The sequence below is a fragment of the Liolophura sinensis genome, chromosome 5 (assembly GCF_032854445.1).
Source record: "Liolophura sinensis isolate JHLJ2023 chromosome 5, CUHK_Ljap_v2, whole genome shotgun sequence".
In the NCBI taxonomy this organism is placed as follows: domain Eukaryota; kingdom Metazoa; phylum Mollusca; class Polyplacophora; order Chitonida; family Chitonidae; genus Liolophura; species Liolophura sinensis.
This window is the reverse complement of record NC_088299.1, coordinates 14583756-14607293: the sequence shown is the minus strand read 5'-3', so window position 1 is coordinate 14607293 and position 23538 is coordinate 14583756. Positions and strand designations below refer to the sequence as shown.

The 23538-nt window shown below is 40.6% G+C and overlaps 1 protein-coding gene across 3 annotated transcripts in view; it reads left to right on the top strand.

Moving 5' to 3' along the window:
• Positions 1-1577: 1577 nt before the first annotated feature.
• LOC135465390 (E3 ubiquitin-protein ligase TRAF7-like) overlaps positions 1578-23538 on the top strand; it is a 31827-nt gene continuing 9866 nt past the window's right edge. For all 3 annotated transcript variants that reach the window (XR_010444041.1, XM_064742615.1, XM_064742616.1), the window contains exons 1-11: positions 1578-1780; positions 3008-3120; positions 3643-3789; positions 4336-4433; positions 4794-4915; positions 7108-7226; positions 7873-7981; positions 9674-9815; positions 16254-16358; positions 17109-17186; positions 17752-17838. Coding sequence is in view for 2 of the 3 variants with exons in the window: in XM_064742615.1 (XP_064598685.1) it covers positions 1668-1780; positions 3008-3120; positions 3643-3789; positions 4336-4433; positions 4794-4915; positions 7108-7226; positions 7873-7981; positions 9674-9815; positions 16254-16358; positions 17109-17186; positions 17752-17838 (1233 nt within the window). In the remaining variant the exon portion in view is untranslated. The remainder of the gene's footprint in view (positions 1781-3007; positions 3121-3642; positions 3790-4335; positions 4434-4793; positions 4916-7107; positions 7227-7872; positions 7982-9673; positions 9816-16253; positions 16359-17108; positions 17187-17751; positions 17839-23538) is intronic.

The following is a 23538-nucleotide window of genomic DNA, read 5'->3' as shown; positions in this document are numbered from 1 at the left end:
ATAAAGTTCTTTGAAGATTAGCCTACTTGTTTCCAGCTCTATGACATAGGCTTACTCACTGAGTTTCTCTGCTGTGGAAAATGTCAAGAGGCAGAAGTGGTGAGTTACTGGCCAAAGTCTACTGGGTTATTCTCAGCACACTGGTTTCTTCCAACAAAAATAAATGATTCTGACAATGGCATTAAACACCAACCAATCAGATCCAGTTCCAGCATCTTTCTTCCTCTCAGGATCTGGATGATTTCATCCAGTCCTTTCCTAATACATTTGCAACATCTCACTCCAGATGTTGAACTTCCATGCAGCATGTAGACCTACATGTGAATCTCCCATGAGTCAACGGCTACTACTGGTATGCTGATCTCAAATAGCCCATATAAGGAGTATGGGATGATACAAGCATTATGTTTTGTGGATTGGCATTATTTTTCACTTACCAATAGTTTAACCAGTGACTTGTGACAGTTGTAAGTTTCATTGCTGGAGAAAACTAGAGTAATTAAACCACGACCCTTGGGTGGAACATGGAAGAATGTTGCCAATGTGACATGCGTTAAGCCATGACCATTCATTCACTGGGCTGAGCATGCATTACGCTTATCTTTTATAATGATAACACTTACTTAAAGTCCTCTTTCTTTATAAGGAGTCTCTCACCAATGCAGTGGCTGTGAGTTCAAGTCCAGCTCATTCTGGCTTCCTCTCCGGCTGTACATGGGAAGGTCTGCCAACAACCTGTGGATGGTCGTGGGTTTCCCCCGGGCTCTGCCCGGTTTCCTCTCACCATAATGCTGGCCACCGTCGTATAAGTGAAATATTCTTGAGTACGGCGTAAAACACCAATCAAATAAATAAATAAATCTTTCTGAATAACTACTAGTCTTATATATTTAGCTGAAGGAGCTGTGTCCTTGCAATCATTCGAGGGCAACACATGTTTTTGTCGTAATTAAAGGCTGCTTTTACCTCCCATTGTTGCGAGAGGCCAGTGGGTTGATTGGTGTAGACTACTGGTGTGCATTACTGGCAATTTGATGCTTGACCCTGAGGTTGCTGGTTCAAATCCGGAAGTAGTCTTGGGACAATTTTCAGCATTAGAATCTGTGCCTTACCAGTATCCAGAAAGTGAAATCCCTAATAACAATAATATGTACTGTTACTTAAAATCCATTTCCTATATGACATCAACCAATCTGATACTAAATTGTACTTTTAGCCTATACTTATCTTCTGTGTAGCATGCTGAAGTGTAGGCCTAAGAAAACTTTTTTGTAAATATCTTGCCAATCTGAACATGTAGCCTAGGCCTTACCCTAGTGTTAATTTTTATCAGCCATTTGCCACCAAACTTTATGCCCCCAACTCCAAAAAGCAAAAAACTAAAATAAAATAAATCTTTGTGTGTTGGATGGAAGATGATAATGCAGCATGCTCATTACAGAGAAATGCATTTTCATCTGTGTACTTTGAACCTGGGATTAAGATAGACGTTAGCAGTAGAGTGTGGCAGAGTTTATTTTTGGTAAGACTTGCCCCTGCGAGGAGTTTGGGGGGAAATCGAAAGCGGGAGAATAATGGCGGCGGGTGTATCACCGATAAAGTTTGTTACGGAGCCGAGCACCCATTTGCGGTGTTCAGTCTGTGATAATATCTATTCTGACCCTGTGATGACAGTGTCGTGTGGCCACACGTTCTGTCGCCAGTGTGTGACCTCTGTACCCACGGGGAGATGCCCAGTAGACGGGGTTGAAATAGTCAACACAGCCCATATCGTGAACAGGTGAGCCATCATACAGGGTCCAGAAACTGTCACTCTCTTGTAAACCTAGGACTGCAATATTTTATACTTCCATACTTAAATTATTTGATTTGGAGTCTTCTTTCAAGTAATATCTCCAGAAGAGAATGAGGTTAAACATAGAAAAGGATACTTTGAAACGCCTTGATAAGGTGTAATCTGAACAGGAAGTTAAAACTTGACTAGACTAGCGCTGTGACAAAATCGGATCCAAAGATAACATATATTTACTAATACGCGGAGATTGCTGGCCACCCTAAACCCGAATAATTTGTTCGTCCGATTATCAGGTTATATCCGTGTTTGGGTGCCTAACCCACCTAGATGGATTAAAATTCTATTTTAATGGCTGTTTTAAAATTCTGACATTAATTAATCATGCATAGAGTTCATCCCTGCCTCTGCAAAAATTGCTTCAGATTTCCAATGGAACTTCCATCTCCTTCCCACTCATGGCAGTATAACTCATTTCTGTGTAATTTGCTGGTGGAATCTCAAATAGGCCTCTTAATATTCTGTCCTCATTGATAAAATTAATTAACTCCCTGTCTTGCGGTCAGATTGAATGCTAGAACTTAGGCAGTACTCAGGGCCTCACTGTCGACAGCCATTTTAATGTGTCATGTGACCTACTGGCAGGTTTGATATGTAACTCAGTTTTGCAGTGAAATCCTCTGTGAGCTATTACATTTCCTTTGATATCTGTCAGCATATTCAATTTCAGTCTTCTTAATTCAAAACAGAAAATATAGGGCATAAAAGTGAACTTATTAGTGCAGCCAAGTTTGGGCGCTGTTAGCATGGATCTCATCGAGTTGGAGTTCGGAAATGTGGGTTGTTTTTCTTTTGAGAGGCGGGGATGGACTCAATGTTACAATAAATGTAAGAATTTTAAAATAAAACACTGATTCCCTCTAGATGGACTGTTAGGTAGCCTTTGTTGTATGCAGATGACGAGTTGAAAGATAACGTGGGAAAGCATGGGGACATGAACAAATTTGGATGAACGAAGAATCTAATACTTCTGCTCCAAGGCCTTATTTTAGATTGAGTCCGTCAAATTTGAACCGCCCATGACAGTTTGGGTAACTCTCTCCTTGTACCTCAGCGTATATAAGTGGGAGAGATATAAGAATTGTATCTAATTGCATAACACACATCATTTCAGACTGTTTAACATTTTAATGGTAACATTTTAATTATTTTCAGAATTGTCCTTAGTCAAATAGAAGATTTGCTAACATATTGCTGCTATGGACTCACATTAAGCAACGGCACCTGGGTAGTGGATCCAAGTGGTTGCAAGGAGCAGATAACTCTTGGTGAATAGCTACTTTTCACAATCTACTTGAGAGCAAATGTACAACCAAGCTGCAGTTCATCAGATTTTGAGCCTGTATGTTGAGAAATTTGACTTATATCACAGTAAAGGCATTTTCTATCAGGACAGGTAGCGTGACTAGCCAGGCAATAACAAGGTGATGTGGATTTATTTATTTAACTGGCGTTTACTGTTTAACTCTCTATACAAGTAGTCAGATTTTGAATGAGCGGAGGAAACCGGCGGTGGGGAGTAAAGCACCTTAATTCACCATGCAGGTACCCAACAAGCTGCAGTTAAACTTCATGTAACAAGAGCTGAAATTGCGCTTTCAACCTTACTGTTCAGATGCAGATACAGCTGCAGGGAAAGCAGGGACTTAGCTGAAGTAACCGCCGAGGGACCCAGCGTGTGGTATTTGCAAAACTTAGGTGTAAAGGCTCACCAAGACACACTGACAGGTGCTCATTTGATTAGCTGCTATGGTTACGCTTTGCATTGTTTGTGTTTGTGTTTGTGACAGGTAAAAAAGCAGAACATGAAGCCACATGTAGCTATGGAACCTCTCCTTGTCCGAACAATGCTGAGCATTGTGGGAAATTTCGGCAGAGAGATTTGTCCCAGCACCTAAAGGTGTGCCCCTATACTCCGTGTCACAATGCGGACAAAGGTAAAATACCAGCACACTCTCTCTTTAGTGTTTACTCATTTTTTTTTCCATGATTTTCAACTTTTCACATTTATCTGCTTGAGAAAGTGTTAAGGAAACTTACCTTTGCATAGCTTCTGTTTAGTGTCAGGTGTGGCTACTGTTTGTTCCCTATCAGTTGAAGTAAATCCTACATTTTTTTGAGAGTCATATTAGCTTGAAGAGTCTATGTAAAGTTTATTTTTCCTGTCTTGCATATCACTATGTCATGTATTATTTATAGTCATAAATTCAGGTGTTTGGCCTGAGGCTGTACATGAAAGAGGTGTTACAAAGCAGGTACCCTCTGTTGATCCAAAAGGGCATGTGAATTTCTGTTAAAATGGCCGATTTCCATCTATTTTTGTCCCAAAAGACCAGCATTTGAGCATTGATCTGAATTAGCCCAGATATAGCCCTACTTTTGTTTTTTCGAGTCTGAAAAATTTTATCTAGCGAAAAGAAAAAAACGACTTTCAGTGAAATTGAACAGTTTGTGTAATTACAAATGGAGATGTGTTTTTACAGGGTGTGAATTCAAGGGAACACGAGAATGTGTGCTTGACCACCTGAAAGTGTGTGGTTACCGTGGGTTACAAAGGGCTTCAGCACACCTGGATGATGAGGTATGACGGTACCTTTATAATACATGGTGTGATGTGTACATCCAATGTCCACTACATACACTGTAATATGTACCTGTAGGGCTATATGCCTTAAAGGCTATCACCACTTAGTGGGGTGTCTTGTCAGTAACCAATCAGAGCGTGTCATCAAGGGTCTTGGTATTGTTATTCATCATTGATTCTCTCTCAGTTATTATTCAGAACCGTTAAATGGGAAGTGTCACCAAACATTTCATCAGGCGACTGGTTTTACCTAGGTTCCAGCATCCTGGTGGAACAGTGCGTGAAACTGTTCTGAATGTTAATGGATAAAACCTACCACAAAGTCTTACCTTTTGTTTACCTGTTTGTTGTTGACAGGTGCAACAGCTGTTGTTGATCAACCAGGAACTGAAGAATGAGGTTACAGAGCTAAGGGATAGGCTGGACAAGGTGGAACTGGAAAACAGAGCCCTGAAAACTGAGGTCAGCAGAAACTCTAGGTAAGAGCACTGGAAAACAGAGCCATGAAAACTGAGGACAGCAGAATCTCTACTTAAGAGCACTAGAAAACAGAGCCATGAAAACTGAGGTGAGCAGAAACTCTACTTAAGAGCACTGGAAAACAGAGCCATGAAAACTGAGGACAGCAGAATCTCTACTTAAGAGCACTGGAAAATAGAGCCATGAAAACTGAGGACAGCAGATACTCTATTTAAGAGCACTAGAAAACAGAGCCATGAAAACTGAGGTCAGCAGAAACCCTAGGTAAGAGCACTGGAAAACAGAGCCCTGAATACTGAGGTCAGCAGAAACTCTAGGTAAGAGCACTGGAAAACAGAGCCATGAAAACTGAGGACAGCAGAATCTCTACTTAAGAGCACTCTTGGTAAGATCACTAGAAAACAGAGCCCTGAAAACTGAGGACAGCAGAACCTCTACTTAAGAGCACTAGAAAACAGAGCCATGAAAACTGAGGTGAGCAGAAACTCTACTTAAGAGCACTGGAAAACAGAGCCATGAAAACTGAGGACAGCAGAATCTCTACTTAAGAGCACTGGAAAACAGAGCCATGAAAACTGAGGACAGCAGATACTCTATTTAAGAGCACTAGAAAACAGAGCCATGAAAACTGAGGTCAGCAGAATCTCTACTTAAGAGCACTAGAAAACAGAGCCATGAAAACTGAGGACAGCAGATACTCTATTTAAGAGCACTAGAAAACAGAGCCCTGAAAACTGAGGACAGCAGAATCTCTACTTATGTAAGAAGAGCACTCTTGGTAAGATCACTAGAAAACAGAGCCCTGCAAACTGAGGTGAGCAGAAACTCTTGGTAAGATCACTAGAAAACAGAGCCCTGAAAACTGAGGTCAGCAGAAACTCTAGGTAAGAGCAGAAACTCTAGGTAAGAGCATTAGAAAACAGAGCCCTGAAAACTGAGGTCAGCAGAATCTCTAGGTAAGAGCATTGGAAAACAGAGCCCTGAAAACTGAGGTCAACAGAAACTCTAGGTAACAGCATTAGAAAACAGAACTGAACAAAATCTTGGGGTAAGAGCACTGGAAAACAGACCCTGGACACTGAAGTCAGCAGAAACTCTAGGTAAGAGCTCTGGAAGACAGAACCCTGAAAACTGAGGTCAGCAGAAACTCTAGGTAAGAGCTCTGGAAGACAAAACCCTGAAAACTGAGGTCAGCAGAAACTCTAGGTAAGAGCACTTGAAAACAGAGCCCTGAAAACTGAGGAGGGTAGAAACTCTAGGTAAGAGCACTAGAAAACAGAGCCCTGAAAACTGAGGTCAGCAGAAACTCTAGGTAAGAGCAGTGGAAAACAGAGCCCTGAAAACTAAGGACAGTAGAAACTCGAGGTAAGAGCACTAGAAAACAGAGCCCTGAAAACTGAGGTCAGCAAAAACTCTAGGTAAGAGCACTGGAAAACAGAGCCCTGAAAACTGAGGTCAACAGAAACTCTAGGTAAGAGCACTAGAAAACAGACCCCTGAAAATTGAGGTCAGCCGAAACTCCAGGTAAGAACACGGGAACATGTGGCCCTCAAAACTGAGGTCAGCAGAAAATCCACGTGTGAGCACTGAAAAAAATGCCCCTCAGATATGCCCTTCCTCAAAATGGGCCAGTGATGCATTGATTTTGTATTGTGAGGTAAAAAACTTCAAACTTCAAATCATAGTATTTAAAAAGATAGTGGTATTAGTAGACCCTCATTGGTTAAATAATTTCTGTCTTCCTTTGATGGAGACCACAGGCCTTTGACCAATTACATCAGTGCCTTCAGATCCAAATAAATGTGTTTATTTGTGTATTTATTTAGTTGTTCTATGTTTAATGCCTTGGTGAAGAATTTTTCACATATGAGTCAGGTTTACGGGTTGAGGAAACCATGATGCCCAGAATAAGCCACCATGCCCAGAATAAGCCACCGTGCCCAGAATAAGCCACCGTGCCCAGAATAAGCCACCATGCCCAGAATAAGCCACCATGCCCAGAATAAGCCACCATGCCCAGAATACCAACCTGAGATAGCTGGGAAACCTCCAGAGTTACCATATCTTTATAAATTTTAGCTATAATCATATTCCACTCTTGATAAATACTTCACGAGAACCTATATGTCGTCAGAATTTGTTCCTCACATGTTGTTTGACTACAATCACTTTCTCTTTGTTCCTGACACAGTGGCCAGCAGATGTTACAGAAGAAGTTTGAGGGTCTACATGGAACTCTGGAAGTCATACAACGCGCTCTGAGCAAATCTCCTGCTATCTCCCCTTCTGCTGTGGAAAAGCCTCGACCAGGTGAGTCAAACAGCAACATAGAGAGATTTATTCTGAGCCCAGTTCCACAGTGCCTGTTTTAACTTCACTTATGTGAAAATTTTAAATGTGATTTTAGCGCATACTGGTATGGGTTCAATCCCAACCTGTGACGGCAATCACTGAGATTTGTATGCCACTAGTGTTCTTAGGGCCATGGTGGCAGCAAGCAGGTGACGCTGGTCTTACAGCGCAAAATCACTGTCGCACGATGAAAAGTTAGTTAGGTATTTGCCTAAAGATCAGCCAAGGGCATGTGGGCACTCGTGTTTCCTCTACTTAGACAATTTGACAGAGTAGTTAAAAGATATAAATACATTCCCAAAAAGTGAAAAAAAGATGAAAAAATTTTTGGGCTATAATTTTCTTTAAATCCTCCATGTCTTCACATTAGAGTTAATTTTCATAAATTGTACATAAATGAACCAGTCTGTATACATACATATACAATGTAGCTTGTCCAGTACATCCACTGATAAGTTTCATGAAGTAATGTAGCCCTGAAAAATGAAAGCTTCATTTCGATTTTGTTCTGCGGCTGATTAAGTCAAAATGATGCTGTCATTTTCAGTAGTTATGCTGCATGTAGTACTTGCGTGCTATGTAGTAGTGTGTTTATGCTTACCAGTGTCTCGTGAAGGGAGATCACCCTCTGTCTCAAGCCTGTCTTATCCAAGTCAACAGCAACCTGAGAAGTGGGAAATGCCTTTCACATTTAAATGCATTGGAACGTACAGGTAAGGCCCTGGTTTGACTCCTCTCCTTTCTGAGTTAAGGATTAAGAAATTAAGTAAATATCAATATCACACAAGGACCATTTTTGTTGGAGCCCTGTTTTTGAGGCTTATGTGTACATGATTTGTATATATATCACAAAGATGAGCAAACTGTGAAAAGAAACCAACCAGGTATTTGTTTGATATCATGTCATAGAATTATTATGGTATGGCGTCTGTGTGTCCATCCATCAACTTTTTGGGTAAAGAACTGTTTCACTGAACTTTTTAAACGTGAGGTAGTTACATACCTACATATAACAGTTGACTCATAAGCCTGTTATATAATAATGAATGTTGTCAGCAAAGACAGAGTTATGCCCCTTTTGTGATGTATTGCTTGCTTCATTATTTGTGTCATTATCACTATATCTGCAGAACCGCAGAACAGCTTTTCTTGATGATCCAAAGTCTTGTCATTTTTAACCCGCCTATATAAAGTGGTTTCTCAAAAAGTACTGCCTGCACTGAGCTCAAGATTTGCACACATTTAGAGCAGAATAGCATGAGGGGAATATTCCATCGTTGATTCGTTGTGTACACACTGACCCTGATAGCACAGTTGCTAGAGCGTCCTGTTCGGGAGCAGTAGATCCAGGGTCAATCCTTGGTCAGGTCACACCTAAGACGTTAAAAGACGCAGTTGTAACCTCGCTTGGCTTTCAGTGTTAAAGGGATAGTGCGACTGGTTGACCCATATCGGTATAATGACTTGGGCAAGGCGGCTTACTTGCCTGTGGTAAGTCGACTCAGGGATGCAGCAATAGATTAAAGAGTGGTGGAAATCCATCCTTCGACAAGGAGGCACATTACACGTACGTGCTGAAAAATTGTTAAATAGGATGCTAAACCCCCAAGTACTCACTCACTCACTCGGTGTGTACATATTAAGTACCATAAGTTACTGAATTCCTGACTTAATGTTAAACAGTGTTAGGGGTGGTTTCCCAAAAAGCACTGTATGTATTAAGCTCAAGGTTTGACCACGTGTAGAGCAGAACCATGTAAGGGGGAAATTCCATCTTTGATTCAGTGTGTACGTATTAAGTACCGTAAATTACTGAATTCCTGACCCAATGTATTATGTATTAGAATCAGTGTTAAACAAAATGTTAGGGTGGTATCTTGAAAAGTGCTGCATGTATTGAGCTCAAGGTTTGCTCACATGTACAACACAAGGGGGGTATTCAGTAGTTGAGTGGGTGTGTGCATATTAAATACCATAAATTATTGAATTCCTGACTTAATGTATTGTGTATTAAAATCACTGTTAAACAAAATATTAAGGGTAATATCTTATTAAGTATTGTATGGGGGGTTGACTTTCTTTCCTTTGGTAAGTCGTCTCAGTGAAGCAGCACTAGATAAAAGAGCGGTGGAAATCCGTCCTGTAACAAGGAGGCACATTACATACACTCTAAGGATTCCTTAGTCGTCATATGACTGAAAAATTGTTAAGTACGATGTTAGACCTCAAGCACTCACTCACTCAGGGTTAGGAATTGTGACTTCAGCTTACTGCATGACAATTTTCAGTGTGAAGCATTATTAATGTATACAGGGTTGGGTACTTATGGCAAGTACAATAGAGGAAATCTATAAATTATAGACGTAAATAAGGTCAAGTGACTGGTTGCCCATTAACCTGTTTAGGGGTCACAAGAATACAGTGTTCTCTACGGTGGCATGCAAGCGGAAACTGTACAGTGGTGGGGCGGACGGAGAGGTCAAAGTCTGGAACCTGGATCACCTAAGCCTAGGCTGTGTCAAAACTCTTGTGGGACACAAGAGAACTGTAAGCAACTTTTGTTTTAACACTTTTCTAAATATAAGGTTTCTGAATGCAAAAATATAATTCTCGCTGGCTGTTCAGACCGTTACTGGTACTTGTTTATACCAATCGTCAGACCCCCTGCTGGCTGTTCAGACCTTTACTGGTACTTGTTTATACCCATCGTCAGACCCCCTGGCTGGCTGTTCAGACCGTTACTGGTACTTGTTTATACCGATCGTCAGACCCCTGGCTGGCTGTTCAGACCGTTACTTGTACTTGTTTATACCAATCGTCAGACCCCCTCGCTGGCTGTTCAGACCGTTACTGGTACTTGTTTATACCGATCGTCAGACCCCTGGCTGGCTGTTCAGACCGTTACTTGTACTTGTTTATACCAATCGTCAGACCCCTGGCTGGCTGTTCAGACCTTTACTGGTACTTGTTTATACCAATCGTCAGACCCCCTCGCTGGCTGTTCAGACCATTACTTGTACTTGTTTATACCGATCGTCAGACCCCTCGCTGGCTGTTCAGACCATTACTTGTACTAGTTTATACCAATCGTCAGACCCCCTGCTGGCTGTTCAGATGGTTACTTGTACTTGTTTATACCAATCGTCAGACCCCTCGCTGGCTGTTCAGACGGTTACTTGTACTTGTTTATACCAATCGTCAGACCCCTGGCTGGCTGTTCAGACCGTTACTGGTACTTGTTTATACCAATCGTCATACCACTCGCTGGCTGTTCAGACCGTTACTGGTACTTGTTTATGCGGATCGTCAGACCCCTCGCTGGCTGTTCAGACCTTTACTGGTACTAGTTTATACCGATCGTCAGACCCCTCGCTGGCTGTTCAGACCGCTACTGGTACTTGTTTATACCAATCGTCAGACCCCTGGCTGGCTGTTCAGACCGTTACTGGTACTTGTTTATACGGATCGTCAGACCCCTGGCTGGCTGTTCAGACCGTTACTGGTACTTGTTTATACGGATCGTCAGACCCCTCGCTGGCTGTTCAGACGGTTACTTGTACTTGTTTATACCCATCGTCAGACCCCCTGCTAGCTGTTCAGACCGTTACTGGTACTTGTTTATACCAATCGTCATACCACTCGCTGGCTGTTCAGACCGTTACTGGTACTTGTTTATACGGATCGTCAGACCCCTGGCTGGCTGTTCAGACCTTTACTGGTACTAGTTTATACCGATCGTCAGACCCCTGGCTGGCTGTTCAGACGGTTACTGGTACTTGTTTATACCGATCGTCAGACCCCTCGCTGGCTGTTCAGACCGCTACTGGTACTTGTTTATACCAATCGTCAGACCCCTCGCTGGCTGTTCAGACCGTTACTTGTACTTGTTTATACGGATCGTCAGACCCCTCGCTGGCTGTTCAGACCGTTACTGGTACTTGTTTATACCGATCGTCTGACCCCTCTACAGTGAGGTCATATGCTCAGATCAAGGTCTCTGCATTTCATCTATGGCTTTAAGTGAGGATATTTGCCAGGTGCGCAGTGAGGGGCTGTTTTTTCCTCCTAGCACTCTGGTTTACCCCACCCATAAACCTGACAGTCAACTTATCATTGGAAAGTTTTGCCTATGGTGTTAAATATCAGTCAAATAAACAAATGAAGTAAATTCTGCATCGTCGTATTGTGGTCATCTTGAGCCTTTAATGCAACAACAAAAAAATGAGCAATGCTCCTGTTAAAAATTTAAAGCTCTCCTTTACCCATTTGAAGTTTGTTGAATACTGTTAGATATGCCTGACTAACTTAGAAAGTCCCCAATCCTGAGCAGTGTGGGTAGTTGGCAGGACTCTCTGATAAAGACCTCATTCTGTAGCTTCCCCTTGTTAATGACAGAGGCTGAAAAATAAAACAGCATGGAAAACTTCTAATTTGTGCTCAGTTCACTTTGATTTCTTTGGTGAAACTCTTTTGTTGCAGTGATAGTTATCAACATCTGATGACTAATTCTACCTTTATTTCTGAAGAGCTCAGGTGCCTAAATATACATGTAATTCAGTAAGAATGAGTTTGGTCAATTTAAATGTTGACCAGAGTGCCATGTTCATGTAATGTATGAGAAAAAAATCACATAGTGTGTCAGTGACAGGTCAAGAATGAAAGATCATAAGATAGGTACTGTATTCTATAAGACAGCCTGGAAGCTAGAGACCATGTGATCAGACGACATGGGTGAAGAAAACTGGTCTGCTTAGTGATGCAGCATAGGTAAATGCTGATTTTTGAATCACTGTCAGCGATAATGTATTCACTGGATTTGTAGCATTTTCATCTTTTTATGTAAAATGTACATGCTGTCTTTTAAATAAGCAGAAATCTCTCATGATGACTTGTTGTTTGCAGGTTCACTAGATGTCTTTCTGTCAGACACAGGTTTTTGATCTTTGAGGAGAATTTAGGTCTGTCGTGATGACTTATTTTTGTTTGCACGTTCACTAGCTGTCTTTCTGTCGGGCACAGGTGTTTGATCTGTGAACAGAATTTAAGCCTGTCGTGATGACTTATGTTTGTTTGCACGTTCACTAGCTGTCTTTCTGTCGGGCACAGGTGTTTGATCTGTGAACAGAATTTAATTCTCGTGATGACTTATTTTCGTTTGCACGTTCACTAGCTGTCTTTCTGTCGGGCACAGGTGTTTGATCTGTGAACAGAATTTAAGTCTGTCGTGATGACTTAGTTTTGTTTGCACGTTCACTAGCTGTCTTTCTGTCGGGCACAGGTGTTTGATCTGTGAACAGAATTTAAGTCTGTCGTGATGACTTATTTTTGTTTGCACGTTCACTAGCTGTCTTTCTGTCGGGCACAGGTGTTTGATCTGTGAACAGAATTTAAGCCTGTCGTGATGACTTATTTTTGTTTGCACGTTCACTAGCTGTCTTTCTGTCGGGCACAGGTGTTTGATCTGTGAACAGAATTTAAGCCTGTCGTGATGACTTATTTTTGTTTGCACGTTCACTAGCTGTCTTTCTGTCGGGCACAGGTGTTTGATCTGTGAACAGAATTTAAGCCTGTCGTGATGACTTATTTTTGTTTGCACGTTCACTAGCTGTCTTTCTGTCGGGCACAGGTGTTTGATCTGTGAACAGAATTTAAGTCTGTCGTGATGACTTAGTTTTGTTTGCACGTTCACTAGCTGTCTTTCTGTCGTTCACAGGTGTTTGATCTGTGAACAGAATTTAAGTCTGTCGTGATGACTTAGTTTTGTTTGCACGTTCACTAGCTGTCTTTCTGTCGTTCACAGGTGTTTGATCTGTGAACAGAATTTAAGTCTGTCGTGATGACTTATTTTTGTTTGCAGGTTCACTAGCTGTCTTTCTGTTGGGCACAGATGTTTGATCTGTGAACAGAATTTAAGTCTGTCGTGATGACTTATTTTTGTTTGCACGTTCACTAGCTGTCTTTCTGTCGGGCACAGGTGTTTGATCAGGTGTTTGATCTGTGAACAGAATTTAAGTCTGTCGTGATGACTTATTTTTGTTTGCACGTTCACTAGCTGTCTTTCTGTCGGGCACAGGTGTTTGATCTGTGAACAGAATTTAAGTCTCTCGTGATGACTTATTTTTGTTTGCACGTTCACTAGCTGTCTTTCTGTCGGGCACAGGTGTTTGATCTGTGAACAGAATTTAAGTCTGTCGTGATGACTTATTTTTGTTTGCACGTTCACTAGCTGTCTTTCTGTCGGGCACAGGTGTTTGATCTGTGAACAGAATTTAAGTCTGTCGTGATGACTTATTTTTGTTTGCAGGTTCACTAGCTGTCTTTCTGTCGGGCACAGGTGTTTGATCTGTGAACAGAATTTAAGCCTGTCGTGATGACTTATTTTTGTTTGCACGTTCACTAGCTGTCTTTCTGTCGGGCACAGGTGTTTGATCTGTGAACAGAATTTAAGTCTGTCGTGATGACTTATTTTTGTTTGCACGTTCACTAGCTGTCTTTCTGTCGGGCACAGGTGTTTGATCTGTGAACAGAATTTAAGTCTGTCGTGATGACTTAGTTTTGTTTGCACGTTCACTAGCTGTCTTTCTGTCGGGCACAGGTGTTTGATCTGTGAACAGAATTTAAGCCTGTCGTGATGACTTATTTTTGTTTGCACGTTCACTAGCTGTCTTTCTGTCGGGCACAGGTGTTTGATCTGTGAACAGAATTTAAGCCTGTCGTGATGACTTATTTTTGTTTGCACGTTCACTAGCTGTCTTTCTGTCGGGCACAGGTGTTTGATCTGTGAACAGAATTTAAGTCTGTCGTGATGACTTATTTTTGTTTGCACGTTCACTAGCTGTCTTTCTGTCGGGCACAGGTGTTTGATCTGTGAACAGAATTTAATTCTGTCGTGATGACTTATTTTTGTTTGCACGTTCACTAGCTGTCTTTCTGTCAGGCACAGGTGTTTGATCTGTGAACAGAATTTAAGTCTGTCGTGATGACTTATTTTCGTTTGCACGTTCACTAGCTGTCTTTCTGTCGGGCACAGGTGTTTGATCTGTGAACAGAATTTAAGTCTGTCGTGATGACTTATTTTCGTTTGCACGTTCACTAGCTGTCTTTCTGTCGGGCACAGGTGTTTGATCTGTGAACAGAATTTAAGTCTGTCGTGATGACTTATTTTTGTTTGCACGTTCACTAGCTGTCTTTCTGTCCGGCACAGGTGTTTGATCTGTGAACAGAATTTAAGCCTGTCGTGATGACTTATTTTTGTTTGCACGTTCACTAGCTGTCTTTCTGTCGGGCACAGGTGTTTGATCTGTGAACAGAATTTAAGTCTGTCGTGATGACTTATTTTTGTTTGCACGTTCACTAGCTGTCTTTCTGTCGGGCACAGGTGTTTGATCTGTGAACAGAATTTAGTCTTGTGATGACTTATTTTTTTTTGCACGTTCACTAGCTGTCTTTCTGTCGGGCACAGGTGTTTGATCTGTGAACAGAATTTAAGTCTGTCGTGATGACTTATTTTTGTTTGCACGTTCACTAGCTGTCTTTCTGTCGGGCACAGGTGTTTGATCTGTGAACAGAATTTAAGCCTGTCGTGATGACTTATTTTTGTTTGCACGTTCACTAGCTGTCTTTCTGTCGGGCACAGGTGTTTGATCTGTGAACAGAATTTAAGTCTGTCGTGATGACTTATTTTTGTTTGCAGGTTCACTAGCTGTCTTTCTGTCGGGAACAGGTGTTTGATCTGTGAACAGAATTTAAGCCTGTCGTGATGACTTATTTTTGTTTGCAGGTTCACTAGCTGTCTTTCTGTCGGGCACAGGTGTTTGATCTGTGAACAGAATTTAAGCCTGTCGTGATGACTTATTTTCGTTTGCACGTTCACTAGCTGTCTTTCTGTCGGGCACAGGTGTTTGATCTGTGAACAGAATTTAAGCCTGTCGTGATGACTTATTTTCGTTTGCACGTTCACTAGCTGTCTTTCTGTCGGGCACAGGTGTTTGATCTGTGAACAGAATTTAAGTCTGTCGTGATGACTTATTTTCGTTTGCACGTTCACTAGCTGTCTTTCTGTCGGGCACAGGTGTTTGATCTGTGAACAGAATTTAAGTCTGTCGTGATGACTTATTTTTGTTTGCAGGTTCACTAGCTGTCTTTCTGTCGGGCACAGGTGTTTGATCTGTGAACAGAATTTAAGTCTGTCGTGATGACTTATTTTTGTTTGCACGTTCACTAGCTGTCTTTCTGTCGGGCACAGGTGTTTGATCTGTGAACAGAATTTAAGCCTGTCGTGATGACTTATTTTTGTTTGCACGTTCACTAGCTGTCTTTCTGTCGGGCACAGGTGTTTGATCTGTGAACAGAATTTAAGCCTGTCGTGATGACTTATTTTTGTTTGCACGTTCACTAGCTGTCTTTCTGTCGGGCACAGGTTTTTGATCTGTGAACAGAATTTAAGTCTGTCGTGATGACTTATTTTTGTTTGCACGTTCACTAGCTGTCTTTCTGTCGGGCACAGGTGTTTGATCTGTGAACAGAATTTAGTCTAGTGATGACTTATTTTTGTTTGCACGTTCACTAGCTGTCTTTCTGTCGGGCACAGGTGTTTGATCTGTGAACAGAATTTAAGTCTGTTGTGATGACTTATTTTTGTTTGCACGTTCACTAGCTGTCTTTCTGTCGGGCACAGGTGTTTGATCTGTGAACAGAATTTAGGTCTCGCCTGATGACTTATTTTTGTTTGCAGGTTCACTAGCTGTCTTTCTGTCGTTCACAGGTGTTTGATCTGTGAACAGAATTTAGGTCTCGCCTGATGACTTATTTTTGTTTGCAGGTTCACTAGCTGTCTTTCTGTCGGGCACAGGTGTTTGATCTGTGAACAGAATTTAAGTCTCATGATGACTAACTTTTGTTTGCAGGTTCACTTGCTGTCTTTCTGTCGGGCACAGGTTTATTATCTTTGGGGAAATTTAAGTCTCCCTCGTTGTTGTTTTTCAGGTCCATTGTCTGTCTGTGGGTCATGGTTATCTCTACAGTGCAGGTGAAGACTTTAACATCAAGATGTGGACATTGGACACTGCCGAGGAGTTCAAAACACTAGAGGTGCTTTATATTTCTGCCTCCTCATAGATGTTCTCATTTCTCTCCTTCCCATGATAAATTACATTCGTTTTGTTCTCATTTCTCTCCTTACCATGATAAATGAAATTCGTTGTTCTCATTTCTCTCTTTACCATGATAAATGGAATTCTTTGTCCTCATTTCTCTCTTTACCATGATAAATGGAATTCGTTGTTCTCATTTCTCTCTTTACCATGATAAATGGAATTCTTTGTTCTCATTTCTCTCTTTACCATGATAAATGGAATTCTTTGTTCTCATTTCTCTCTTTACCATGATAAATGAAATTCATTATTCTTATTTCTCTCCTTACCATGATAAATGAAATTCATTGTTCTCATTTCTCTCTTTACCATGATAAATGGAATTCTTTGTTCTCATTTCTCTCTTTACCATGATAAATGGAATTCTGTGTTCTCATTTCTCTCTTTACCATGATAAATGAAATTTGTTGTTCTCATTTCTCTCTTTACCATGTATGTGATCGTAAATGAAACTTTTTATGTCCCCATTTATCTCTTTACAATTTTCACAAATTTTTATATTTCGTTCTCTCTTTACTATGGTAACAAAACAATGAGATTCTAGCTTTTCTTTTTACCAGGTGTCAAAATTATAATGGCTTTTGACCACACTACAGTCACTTAGTACAGACAGTGAAGAAGACGAAAAAGATTCCAGAAATTTATTAATAAAAAAAGACTAATGTATGTTGTATATCTTGTTTTTCAGAATGCGCATGAGAACATCATTTGTTCCATGGTCATCTGTAACGGCTACCTGTTTACATCATCACATTCATTGATAAAGGTAAACCTGAATGAGATTTTGCCAGTCACCTTTGTACCCCAGGAGATTAGCGTGCCGGTGCAGCACAATGACCCAGGAGCCTCTCACCAATGCAGTTGCTGTGAGTTCGTCCAGCTCATGGTCACTTTCTCTCCAGCCGTATGCAACATGGTCAGCCTGCAACCTGCATATCGTGGTGGGTTCCCCCCCCGGTTCTACTCCTTTTCCTCCTACCATAATGGCCACCGTTGTGTACAAGTGAAATAATGAGTGCTTTGTAAAAGAGTAATGATATGTTTTGGGTACATCTAGGTCAGAAGTGTTGCCAAAGGTCTTTGTGAGGACTGGCATTTGGTAGGCTAAGTTCCATAAGAGTGGGTGGTTGAAACTAGCCGTCATTGGTGTGACAGCAGCTTAATGTCAGATTGTCAGATGGCGATGTTGTTTTCTGACACCATGTTTTTCTTTGTATGAGCCAAACCACCAAGATTTACATGTAATATTGTAATAAAGGTAATCTAAAAGTGTCCTCTCATCTGAAGAAAGAATCAAATGTATAAATGATAAATATTTATTTCCATTCCAGGTTTGGGAAGCAAAGTCTCTGACCCATGTCCACAGTATGCAGGGTTTGTATCATTGGGTTAGAGCAATGGCCGTCAGCACAAACAAGGTATGTTGATGGGCTATGCAGGTTATTGGGGCCTGTGTGGCTTAGTGGTTAACATGCTAGCGCAGCACAACGGCCCAGGCGCCTCTCACTAATGCAATCACTGTGTGCTTACATCCAGCTCATGCTGGCTTCCTCTCAGGTTGTACATGGAAAGCTATTATACCATAAAGTTGGCGGCTGTAGTAGTATTGAAATAATCTTCAGTTCAACATAAAATTCCAATCAGATCAAGTAAATAAATCAATATACAAGTTATTTGTCAAAGGCTGTACTAAGGTTTGTCCACGTGTAAAATTGATGACCATTACATGAAGGAAGCGATGTAGAGCGTGGTGGTAGAAAATCTGACCGGCGTAAAGTTACGTGAATAAAAAAAGTGTCACTGAACTCATTCCAGGTACATGTATATAAATTAATTATTGCAATAAAATTGTCTGTAGTAGTTGAATAATAGTGTAATAATGGTTTTAAACTTTAAAGATAGAAATATTCAAACTGGATTCAGCATGTAGGCAAATGTTTTGATATATTGCAAATTCATATAAAAAGGATGTTTCGAAAAACAAAAATGCACCACAGGAAGACTCCTCATCATCATAAGATATGAATAGTGGATGTACGAAGTTAAACCTCCAAGTATACATGCATGTAATTTTGACATATTTGACCAGTAATAGTAAGTTCAAGGTCACATGAAGCAATTAAATCTGTGATTTGGACCAATGAATCTTTCTGGAATCCAACTCTTGCTGGCTGGTCTGTGGTTTCAAGTCTGGAAGGTTTTCTGGTTACTGGCGAAGAATGGAATTTTTTTTTTTTTTTTCATGTTCTACGCAGATTTCCTCTTGTGATATACACACCTGGGTTTGTAAGTGAAATGGGTCAAAGTTCCCTCTGTTTATTTATTTACTTTGTTAATTGATTGGAGCTTTATCCTGTACTCAGGATTATTTCACTTATACATCGATGGCCAGCATTATGGCATGATGAAAATGGGAGCCCTTCCCCCACACGACCATCCACAGGTTGCTGCAAGACCATCCCTCGTGTGACCAAAGGGGAAGCCAGTATCATTTGGACTTGCACTAACAGAGACCACATTGTTGAGAGACTTCAAAGTCATTGTGCTACACTAGCATGCTAACTAAAGATCCATCTATGGTATATGGCAAAATATCTACATGTGTGTATGTTTACTGTGCAGTATCTATAGCAGATATTATCATATGTCCTCTTTTTCACACCGGCCCGAATAGCACAGTTGGTAGAGCGTCCGCTTCAGGACCGGTAGATCCAGGATCAATCCTTGATCGAGTCACACCTAAGACTTTAAAAGAGGAAGTTGTAACTTCCTCGCTTGGCCTTCAACATGAAGTGGATAGTGCAATGACTGGTTGACCCGTATCAGTATAATGGCTCGGGCAGGGCGGCTTACTTGCCTTTGGTAAGGCGTCTCAGTGAAGCAGCACTAGATAAAAGAGCGGTGGAAATCCGTCCTGCAACAAGGAGGCACATTACACGTACATGCACCCTAAAGATTCCTTCGTCGTCATATGACTGAAAAATTGTTGAGTACGAAGTTAAACCCCAAGCATTCACTCACTCACTCCTCTCTTTCACAAATCTTGTACATTCCCCTCATCTCACTGTTTGGGGCACTTTACTGACAATTCATTAAAAAAACAGTAATCTTCCACTGATATGTGGTACAAATGAAGACCCAGTTTCAAAAAGATGTCGCACATACGATAATTGTACATATAGGTATGGAAATAGTGACTTACAAAATATGGTACGACAATTGTACGATAAAGAAATGTTGTACGCCACTTTGTGAAACTGGGCTCAGTAAGTCACAAGTTGCTCATTTCATCAGCAACTTGTCGAAATTTGGTGTTATACCCCAGCCATTGATTTCGTCCACCCATAAAACCTAACCGTCATCATGTCAGCGAACAATTGGCAACAAGAATCCGATAAAATAATAGTAAGAATAAAAATAATAATAATAATGAATATACAGGTACGAGAAGATTATTAAATAGACAGCTATGGTCAAACATTAAATGTTACTTCAGCCCAAAGAGAGGCCAGGTGGAAATATTACACTCATATGAAGGATACCCTGTGGAATATAGCAAGCACCAAGGCTCAAAAACTTTACGCTGAACAATGCTGTTTAACCCCTAAAATTGAAGTCCTCAAAAACAAAATCCTCAGCAGTTTCCGTAAAAATTTACCTGATGTGACGTGATGACATTTGTTGTGTGATGATGAATCAGGCCGATATGATGTCGAGTGAGACAGTTATGCTGGAATGACGTCACGCACGTTTGAAAGTACGTCATCATTTGTGTGTATGCATCAGTTATGAGTGACGTTTAGGCCCACTCAGACACAACAATACTACATCCGATTTATCGTAACGTGCGAGTAGAAAATGTCAAATCAAACACCCTTCTGTTCGGTGGTTCGATTCGCTTTCGATGGAGTTGGATGAAATAGAGCATGTTCTATTGTTTGTCGAAAGGGAAGGAAGATTGACCAATCAAATGATAGCTTAAAGTGACTCGTGAAATTCATTTCATCTGCAAATGATCAGCATGGCAGATACTACTGAAAACTTCATAGAAGTCAAACAAATGATCATGGAAATTTCTGGGATCCATCTTCAAAATATGAACAGGAGTATATGAACAGGAGTATATGAACAGGAAGCATGGACAAAGCAGCCTGCGAAGCATGTGTATGAAATATCAGGTAAATCATATTTTTTGATACACTAATTTGCTTTAACTTTTTAGACTGGGCCTCTGCAAATGCCACTGAGCACCCTATTTCTTTTAGCATTAGCAATCAATGAATATTGTTGTAACACTCTGTTGTAAGTAAACTTATTTTTAGACAAAAAAGTCCCAGTGTTGTTGCTCATTCATGGTAAATATTTACTCAACACAGATGTGCCTTAGTCAACTTGTCACCTTTTCTTTGAAGTTTATATTGTCAGAATTTATCAATATCTGACCAGTTTCTTTGTAGAAGAGGTGACCACTGAGGTGTGAAATACATGAATAAGTTGGTTACGAAATAAGTTCTGTTATTCTAGCTCTTGATATTTGATGAATGTATGTAAAGTCAATTTCTCATATGTAATTCCAAAAGTACATTTTTGTCTAGTATTAAAGATGTTTAGTTACACTTTAAAACATGAGTTCAATTTCAAATGAAGATGTTAAATTTTCAGATGATTCTGTTAAATTTTCAGATGAATCTGTCGAGCAGGTGAAGACTACAATCAGTAATCAAACAAAACCAAAGGCCAGGAACTTAATAAAATGATGTTGTCTCAGAAAAGTGATGCTTCAGTATGAGACCTGCATTAGCCATGATGGAAGTATTTCCAGGCACAGGACGAGTTCCTCAGACTACACTGTACCCCAAAAAAGGGAAAGAACAATATGGTATGTTGAGTATCATTGCCTCCATTACTTTAATTGTTGCAGAATGTAACATTTCACAGGATATCAGCTGAGCCACTCCTTACTATACAGTAATACATTTATCTGTAAACCATTGTGGAGTACATTGTCCAAATCAATCAGTCTGTCAGTCAGTCTGTTTTCTTATGGATATATAACAGATGTTTGGCAGCTAAATTGTTACTTTATTCTCCTGGACAGGTCGGTTAGTTTTTAAAAATTCTTGTTTTCAGGAACTGGCGCTAAAGAACATGTCAGCCTCAACATCAACTCCTTGTCTAACAACACCACTGTGTTCTGACCATCCAGACCTAGATAAGCTCCCTTGAATGTTCAGTCACCAAACAACCAAGACCAAGACCCTGACCAAAACCAAAAATCTCAACAAGAATCACGATCTCCACTTCATCCAATAGTTATCAATGAAAACTCTGAATCATCATGCAGAAACAAAGGAAAGAACGGCAAGTGACGAGATCCAATTCTGTGTCAGCTTTTGGGAAATATGTTGCTGCCGGAATTACCGAAATGATCCCAGACAATGCCAAATGGGCAAAGAGCGAAATATCTTCCATCCCTTTCAAATACAGCAAGTAGACGCAAAATTATGAGGGACGAAATAGCTTTCATTATTTGTAGTAGTAACGGTGGTAGTAGGAGTAGTAACAGTGGTGGTAGTAGGAGTAGTAATGGTGGTAGTAGGAGGAGTAACAGTGGTAGTAGGAGTAGTAAGAGTGGTGGTAGTAGGAGTAGTAATGGTGGTAGTAGGAGTAGTAACGGTGTAGTAGGAGTAGTAACAGTGGTGGTAGTAGGAGTAGTAATGGTGGTAGTAGGAGTAGTAACGGTGGTAGTAGGAGTAGTAACGGTGGTAGTAGGAGTAGTAACAGTGGTGGTAGTAGGAGTAGTAATGGTGGTAGTTGGAGGAGTAACAGTGGTAGTAGGAGTAGTAACAGTGGCAGTAGGAGGAGTAACAGTGGTGGTAGTAGGAGTAGTAATGGTGGTAGTAGGAGGAGTAACAGTGGTAGTAGTAGGAGTAACAGTGGTAGTAGGAGGAGTAACGGTGGTAGTAGGAGTAGTAAGAGTGGTGGTAGTAGGAGTAGTAATGGTGGTAGTAGGAGTAGTAACAGTGGTGGTAGTAGGAGTAGTAATGGTGGTAGGAGGAGTAGTAACGGTGGTAGTAGGAGGAGTAACAGTGGTAGTAGGAGGAGTAACAGTGGTAGTAGGAATAGTAACAGTGGTGGTAAGAGTAGTAACATCTAGTTACGCTTTGCAGCTGTTTTTGATCCATTACTATAATAATCCATGTTAAAAAGGAATGCCAGCCATTACTAACAATGTTAATACCTGTAGTCCAATACAAACAATACTGCCATTGTCCAGCGTCTACAATACTCATGATCCAATGCCAACAATACTGCCATTGTCCAGCGTCTACAATACTCATGATCCAATGCCAACAATACTGCCATTGTCCAGCGTCTACAATACTCATGATCCAATGCCAACAATACTGCCATTGTCCAGCGTCTACAATACTCATGATCCAATACCAACAATACTGCCATTGCCCAATGTCTACAATACCGGTACTCCAAATCCAATACAAATAATACTGCCATTGTCCAATGTCTACAATACTCATGATCCAATACCAACAATACTAATAGTCCAATATTAATATTCCAATACCAATACAATAGCCCAATACTAACAATACTATCAGTCCAATACTAATAATCCAGTACTAATATGCCAATACCAACAACACTGATAGCCCATTACTACCGTATAAATGAGCCAATCCTAACAGTAGTGAGAACCCAGTACTAAGGCTAACTGTTTCACTAACTGAAAACATTTAGTTACTAATGATAACACTAACAGTAACGCCAACCTTAAAGCTACAACTGCTACTATTACTACAACAACAACAAAATGACTGTAATATGTGATAAATATCGGTGTTGGTAATTGTTATCAGTGGAAATGATAAGTTAAGTTGAGTTCAGTTTCCTCTAAATTCATCCCTTTACCCTTTTCTTGCTCAGGCTTACCTGTTGTGTAGGCTTACTACAGGATTCGTTTCCAGTAACTCTTGGATAAATATCTAACTGTCTTACTAATATTCTGATAAACTTACTAAATATGTAATCATTTATATAATATAGCCATTTTGGAAGACTGTGTATTTAAGGTCATTTTGGTACATTTATGTACCTTA